Consider the following 8,172-nt stretch of genomic DNA (forward strand, 5'->3'; position numbering starts at 1 on the left):
TTTCCAGAGAAATTTGATTAATCCATGTCTGCTGTGGTCATTGATTTTTAGAACAGGTAATTGCATTTTGATGTCTCAGAAACCTTTCAGGATATGTCAACAGTCAACAGGAGATGGGGTCTTTCATGCTCCCCGGTTGTGGGGGGGTGAGGGGGCGGTTTGGGTGTCTGGTCTCTTTTCATCCCACTTGGGTGAAATGCAAGTTGCATATTGTGACTGGCTGGCAGTCCTCCATTGTCTTAATGGGATTACAGCTTATTGTGTTTTAAAATCCAGCCAGAAAAAGAATTGGTAGAAAGTGTCTGACCTGATAGAATGCAGGAAAGGAACAAAATTAGGTTGCCTATTCTCATCAAAGAAAAACTTCAATTGAAATATAAGAAGCAGTCCTTTTTAAATAAAAATGAAAATGTATTTTTGATGAGGCTTTAGAATAGATGTTTGTTAAGGTAACTGGGCTTCTGATTTTTCACCAGAACATGGGTGGATCTGTGGTATTTGACCCCAGAAATATTGATTAAAATCCTGAAATTCTGTAACATAAAGAGAGTTTGACTTAGCTAATCCCTCATAAACTGGTAGATTTGATAATGAACTGGAATCGAGAGATGTTATAACCAAAACACTGATAAAAATTCTGGAATTCTGTATTTCTGGCCTGCACTGTAGCTGACAGTGACCTATGTGAAACACAACAGCATAAAGGTTTGAGTGCAAACACCTTTTTAAATTACTCTCTCGTTTGATTCTTAAATGGTCTTTCAGAATGTAATGAAAGTTCACAGAGTTCTGCTGATCCAAATCCAGGAGAGGGTTCACCACATTCAAACAGTTCTTGCTACACCACCACCAAATGTTTCACTGACATCCTGAAAGAACTGAATCCACCATTTGACAACAAACTTCTCACCTACAACCATCCTGATTTGGCCTTTGGAATGGAGCAAGCTGGAGTGTAGTGGATACAGAGGTGAGCTTCAGTACTACTGTTCTAGGGAGAATATGTGCATTTGGCTTGTCTATAGTTGTAGTAGTTTTATTGTACAAGGGTTTTTCTTTTATTTCTCATAGGTTGCAGTGGCATTTTTATCATCAAAGTAAATATGTGTAGAAAGTAGTATTACTTGTACAATAAAGTTATACCTATAAAACTAAAGTATGAGTTCAAGAGGCATTGGCTGAGTTTTCCTGGCCTTGTGATGGCAGACTTGGAGGTGAAGAGCCAGGAATATAGGGGGGAGGGGAGGGCACAGAGTTGGCCCAATTAGGAGCAAATTTGCAGCCTCGACGCATTTTTGCCATCGGCAGAGCAGAACCGCACCGCCCCCATGGGAAGGCCACCAGCTCAATGTAGGCGGCCTTCCTGCGCAGGGGGCTCCATGAGGCTCCATGCCCCATTGAAGAGACCTTGAGCATTAATAGCCGCAATCGCAGGGGCATCCCTGCATCTTGGGATTTACCCTCCATCTAAGGACCTCCACCCTAAATTTTGTTTATTTCCACACTGCTGTTCTGCCCAGAGAGGGTGCCTCCATGTTGGGCTGCCCTCACGGTCCCTGACCTGCTTCAGCAGTGCCCACCTGACCTGGTGGGGCTGCCGACTCTCCAGAGCTGCCAGCCCTCTGATTGGGCCAGCAGCGTCGAGAGCCTGCCCGCTATGGCTACCTCCTGGAAGATTTCAGCGCTGGACTCACTGCCAGTGAGTACGTGCCTGGGACTACCCCCCATTTAGTCCTGACATCAAGGCCCCAAAGCTTTTGACAAAATCCAGCCTATTCTGTCTGAATGCAAATATAGGTTACAAATAAGAACACTTCAGTCACCACACTAACATGAAATAGAGTCGTCATATAGTCGAGCAAAATATCAACCCTTGTATCAGCTTGCCCGGTTAGAAGTTAAGTGCCTTGCAATATTTTGTAGCAAGAACTAAAATGTTTATACTGAATGTTTTCCAATAAGATCTCCAGTTATATAAAAACAAGAGATCAGTGATTCCCTGAGGCTCAGTGGGTAGTTTGACTGTCCAATGTGAAGTGAAGCCATTATCACCTGGAAGGTCCCAAGTTTAACTCTGCTGAGTTAGGATGAACTGGATGGGACAGCAAAAAGGGTGCTGTATTTAACGTTGGGCTTCTGTGCTAGGGCTCTGAAACAAAATCAACACTTGATTGCTATCCTGTGACTCTTAATGGAAAGCTTGAGTATGTGAATGTCAGTTGGGGACAGTTTAAGCTTAGCTTTGATGCTGTCCATGGTTAAAACAGTTTGCTACCACTTATTGTCTAACCCTGCCTGTGAAGAACAACTTCATGAAGTAGTAGAGAGCTACTTGAGACAGTATCTTCAGGATAGAAAGAAAAATTGAAAGAAAAAATGTAGACACTGTGGGTGGAACTTTAACTGTGGCATGCTGTTCCTGACGGTAGATCAGGAAGTGGGTGGCACTTGCGCGCTCTTGCATTTTTGCTGGTTCCCACGTGATTCCAATTAAAATTTAAAGTACCGACGATGGCACAGGAGACATATGCGATCATGTGGCGTGGGAAGCTTTACATTGGTGAAACCTGCGTCAGCTGACAATGCAGCAGTTACCGGCAGGCTTTATTAGAGCCTTCTGAACAAACAGGGAGACTCTGCATCACGGCCACAACTTTCCGGCCCTACTCCATTGCCATTAATTTAAGACATATTGAGAGCACAAAGGCGACACAATGTTTTCAAATTTAAAATTCACTTGTAAATATTTTACATTACATTGGTTTCACTTTGTTTGTGTGTGCATCATTATTACTTTTTGAGGTTAGCTTAGCCAGAGAGTTAAATGTACTAGCATGCTTCATGGTTGGCAAACATTGATGTTTACAGGGGAGTTAGGGACTTTTCTTTATTGTGGAAGAAACAGTGTTGTGCTTTTGTGTTCACTCTTTTATTGAGTGTTCATGTTAGTGTCCAGTGTTGTACTTGCCACTCTAAAGAATATGATTCGAGATCACTCTCAGCGGGACTAATTAAAATGTTGTAGGTGAACTCAAAGCTCTAGGACTCTGCCAGCCAACATCCTGAGATGAAATGTTTCTTCTAAGATCTATTTTGCTTTTCCATAATTTAAAATTATGTTGTGTTGTCCAGTTGGTCCAACTAACCTCAGTATTCTACATTCATGTTATCTATTTAATTATTTATATATCTTGATTAAAGGAAATAAAGACTTGCATTCATAGAGCACCTTTCGCTTCCTCAGATGTCACAAAGCACTTTAGAGGCAATGAAGTACTCTTGAATTTGTAGTCATTGTTGTAATGTAGGAAATGTGGCAGCCAATTTGCACACAGCAATCTTCCACAAACAGCAATGTTGCAATGACCAGATTCTACTTTAGTGTTATTAATGAGGGAGAAATATTGCTAGGACGCCCGGGATAACTCACCTACTCTTCTTTGAAATAATGTCATAGAATCTTTTACATCCACCCAAGAGAACATGTGGGACCTCAGTTTTAAGTTCTCATCTGAAAGACGGCACCTCCGACAGTGCAGTATCTCCCTGAATACCAATCTAGTGCAGTTAGTTATGGACCAGAATGTCAGTCTTAGATGTTTGTGCTTAAGTCTCTGGAGTAGTAATTGAACCTACAACCTTCAGACTCGGAGACAAGAATGCTTCCCATTGAGCTATGGCTAATACCATTAAATCCCCCTTAATCTTTCCTCAAAATTCTTCTACTTGGATCATTATTGCTTCTCTCCAACAGCTGTATATCCTATTTACAGCATGGCAGTCAGAGCTGAGTTTAAAAGTCCAAGTGTGATTTGACCATCAAGATGACCTCTAGATTTAATAAAACAAAATTAAGATTACAAAATTGAGAATGCTTTGGATTTGGGATAATTTATTGATAGGTGTTCTGTATCTTTTTCAATATTGTACTGCAGGATTAATTTAAAATAGCACTGCAGGCAAATACTTCAGCTTTGTTGCCCATTTACTTCTAGGTAAATAAATACCCAATAGAAGAAGGTTCACCTAATCTCCTCAGGGAAATTAGGAATGAACAATAAATGTTTAAAAATCCATTTATAGGTAGAACTTCTATTAAGTTCTGAGGAAAATATTATAGATTTGGAGCTTTAAAATACTATTCTTCTCCACTCTTCTCCTCTGTTGAAGTCATTGGCTCCTTGTTGACAGACATGCAGCTTACTCTCCAGATCTACCTAGCTATTATTTACCTGTAAGCTTTGTTGGCTAGCTATTTTCCATTACAGCATTCTCGGTCCTAATTCTGCTTTCATGTTCACACACATTAATGATGATCAATGGACAATGATAACAGCAAGACCACTGACTGATTTTCTTTCTGCCACTTGCAAGCCAGTACTACTTAGTTTAGGGTTCCAGCTAACTTTCCATGGACCTGGAACCTTGCCACTCTGTGCTACTCATTGAGCTATCAAGGGAGCTAGGACACAAATTACAGTTAGCAAATTGAAAAATTGCCAACTAACCACTAGTTTTTTTTTTGTTCTTCCACAGATGAGTGTGTCCAGCTTTGAGGTGAAAGGTCCATTTTGCCAACAGTATCTAGCAGCATCACGCCAAAACTTCATTGTATTTCTTTCCAGCACAATATCGTGACTTGTCTGCTGTCAGTTGAGGGGTTGTGCTACTTGCCACACCTGTCAGTACCAGTCATGAGGAGAAGAGAAGACTGAAGTTTTCAAAATTACAAAAAGAGAAAAAGCAAACAGCCATGACTCCCAGACATCCTCGTGCGTCAAGCCCTTTCGCCCTGGCCTTACCCTGCAGAAACAAAACCCCTCCAAGCCCTGTGATGTCACTTTATCCAGGGAGAGTAACTGAGCAGTGCAGCATGCGCCCTGAGGCCTAATTTACTCTGTGAGCAATAAGACTGCTTGCTGTCCCTCTGATACTCCTCCATTTTTGATTTTTGCCTAACAGTGGTGCAATATGCTTTGTTTTCCTAAGTTTTATTTTCCAGTGTTTGTCGTTGTGCTTTCTTTCTCATGTTAATTTCTGCATCATTTACCAAAAAAAGCGTACGGCCATTTTTTAAAAGCAAGTTAGCTTTTATGGTTTTTATTTCCCATCCACGTAGAACCTGTTAAGTTACCTTAAGATATCAATTAAATAAACTGTGTGTTAAAAAGAAATTGTCAAAATAGATGATTTTGTTATATTTGAATTGTAACTTGCACCTTTGTTAAAGTATTTTCCCTTTTTATGGCATTGTAATGTGACTTGTTTCCTTGTGCCAGGTGAAATTTGTTAATGTTAGCCCTTTGAAATTTCACAGTGCGTATTATGTTTCTATGTCATGCCATTTTTTTATATATATTAATACACCCAGAACCTGCCCAAAGACCAGGTTTCGGGCTTCTTTCTGAACTCTAAAACTGATCAGAAAATGAAATTTAAGTTGAAAGATTTAGCTGCTTCACAAAGAGGAAGAAGCAGAACGTCGAAAGGAATTTGCACGTACGGAAAGAAAGACTACAACTAAGCCAGTCAAGCAGTGTTTAACTGTGATTTTAATAATCATGGTTTTAAAAAAGTAGCTCCGGACAGAGAATTTTTAGACCTGATGAAAATTTAAATATCACCCATTTATCTGCTTCTAAACTACACATCTGTCCAACTTCTGTCATTTGTATATTTTTTGTTCCATTTATTTGATGAAAAAAACGTCAAAAACTTGACATTCAGCTGTTTAACGGGAAGGTACCAAGGAAACACTGAAAGCTTTTATTGTATGTATCTTTTCTTTGTTTACATGACACTGTATTTATGGGAGAGTCAACTGCCAATCTAAGGAAAAAAAATCAGAACTGAAATGCAGTGCCATCTCTCATTTGTAACACATTTTTAATGTTGCTTTGTATTGTAGTAATCAATACGCAGTATATGTTGAATGTATATTAATATACTTTGCTATTTCTGTTTCGGAAATGTTGAGAAGTATTTTTTTCTTGTTTATGTTGGACAAAAGGTTCAGTGATCTAGTACATTGTGTGGGTCACTTGCAACTAGTAATTTAGTTGGAAAGTGGGATCATGACAAATAAAACCTATGTAATTTGATCAAATGTAACAAATGTTACTTATTTAGTTAATAGTAAGCACTTTTCCTAAGTTCCCTTCTCTTTGCTTTTACAGTATATTACCTCTGCAATATTTTATTGGGCGTAGGCATAAAGTAGGCAGGCTATTGATTCTTCCGCACTGACACCAATAGGTTTGTTCGACTAGGAAGGCAGTAGGCATAATAATGGATTGTTGATCTTTCAGGTGCATTTGCACCACACCATAATGCAATATTGTACCTTAAATTGATCTGCCGAAATGTGTTGTGGTGAAAACAAGCGCATTTGATACTTAAGGATACTGGTCCAAAGCTCAACATTAGAAGTTGGTTACCTTTACTGCAGGCGCAATGAAAAACTATTACTTCAGTTTGGGACAAGTGCAATATCCACTTACGTTGATCTATGTTGTTGGGTAAAAGTGTTATGATGATGGATAAAATATATCCAAACAGTTAATGCTTTGTGTCAATTTAAGAGATTTGTTGCTACTGCATTTTATAATCAATGGCCACTAGTAAATTTTGGACTTGAATTTATATAGTTCCATATGTTCTCAAAGTCCCAAAACACTTAAACATTCATAAAATCTCTAATATAATGTATCCCCTGCCTTCTTAATTCTAGCTTCTTGTTTCATTGTGGAACTCCAAAATGGTAATACACCCTAACTCTCAGCAAAAATTTCTCATTCTTCAGAAACAATCTCATTCTGCCATTGCCATACTTGACTGGGCAAGTTTAAAAGAACAGCAAGAAAGAAGGTAATAACTATTAAGAGTTAGCAGGCTGATACAAGGGAGCTGTGAGCCAGGAATCCAGTAGATATGTACATCAAAGTTGGAGTTTAAGTACTGACAGTGATCAAAGCTATGCAAATACTATTAATATCCAGAATTGTGCATGTTTTCTAATATTAATTATTGAGTCAAATGAAAGGTTTTTTTTGTATTGAAAATATTATACTTAAAAATCACCATTTAATTATTTAGTATAGTCACTTTTTTAACAAATGGGAAGTTTTCCCAATATGTTTCTTAAATTCCAAAGTTTGAAATTTGTTAAAAGTATAATATCGCTATATTTTAAATTAAAATGAAGTTAATTACAGCGAAGGATAATAGTGGTGGGACATCAGTGTTTTCCATATTTGAGGAAAATAAATACTTTCCTTATGGTCAACTTAGACTGGTCAAATATAACATGAATTGTGAGTTGAGTAACATTTACCGTACCCTGTTCCAACAATGTGTCTTAACCGCAACATTAGGATGAACAGACATATATTCATTCCTTAACATCTTCCAGTGTAAGCAGTTTGTTTTGCTGATTGAGCAATTTCATTTCAGGTGCAGCTCCTTCAATAGAACCTTCCAAACTTGTGACCTCTACTGCCTGGAATAACAAGGGCAACAAGCTGATGGAAACACCACCACCTGCAAGATCCCCATCCAAGTCACACACCTTCCTGACTTGGAAGTGTATCACTGTTCCTTCACTGACGCTGGGTCAAAGCCTGGAACTTCCTCTCTAACAACACTGTGAGTGTACTTACACCACATGGAGTGCAGTGGTTCCGGAAGGCAGCTCACTACCACTTTCACAAGGGCAATTAGGGATGGGCAATAAATGCTGGCCATGCCAGCAACATGCTTATCCCGTGAAATAATTTTTCAAAAATCCGTGTGCTAATTATTACATGTGGCGGAATATCAAATCCTGAAATACCTATTTACCTGCAAATCCTAGTAACTCATAACTATGAACTAAGCTACATAGTTGAATCATAAGCCTGGCAAATTTAGGAATGTTAATCAAACTAAAATGGCTGTTTTTTTATATGATTGAACTTGAATGCCTTAGAAGTATAAACGGCATAAATTCAGCCATATCCACCATCATGCAATTACCATTTCTCATTGAAAGGCTACTGCTGATTGGCTACTTACTAAATACCTTTCCCGAAATTTATTTTAAAAACTATCACTGGATTTATTTTCCATTGTTAAGTTGGTATCCTCCACCCTCCCTGTGGAAAAGTGACCTCTCTGGTTAGCATTTACCCCTTA

At 38.7% G+C, this 8,172-nt stretch overlaps 1 protein-coding gene across 3 annotated transcripts in view; it reads left to right on the forward strand.

Moving 5' to 3' along the window:
• The window catches only part of sik3 (SIK family kinase 3), a 317,323-nt gene extending 311,208 nt beyond the window's left edge, over nucleotides 1-6,115 (forward strand). For all 3 annotated transcript variants that reach the window (XM_078532668.1, XM_078532686.1, XM_078532679.1), the window contains 2 exons: nucleotides 766-970; nucleotides 4,537-6,115. In XM_078532668.1, coding sequence (XP_078388794.1) covers nucleotides 766-959 — 194 coding nt within the window. In that variant the 3' untranslated portion in view covers nucleotides 960-970; nucleotides 4,537-6,115. The remainder of the gene's footprint in view (nucleotides 1-765; nucleotides 971-4,536) is intronic.
• Nucleotides 6,116-8,172: the final 2,057 nt, after the last annotated feature.

This window comes from Cetorhinus maximus, chromosome 2 (assembly GCF_964194155.1).
Source record: "Cetorhinus maximus chromosome 2, sCetMax3.hap1.1, whole genome shotgun sequence".
NCBI classification, from domain to species: domain Eukaryota; kingdom Metazoa; phylum Chordata; class Chondrichthyes; order Lamniformes; family Cetorhinidae; genus Cetorhinus; species Cetorhinus maximus.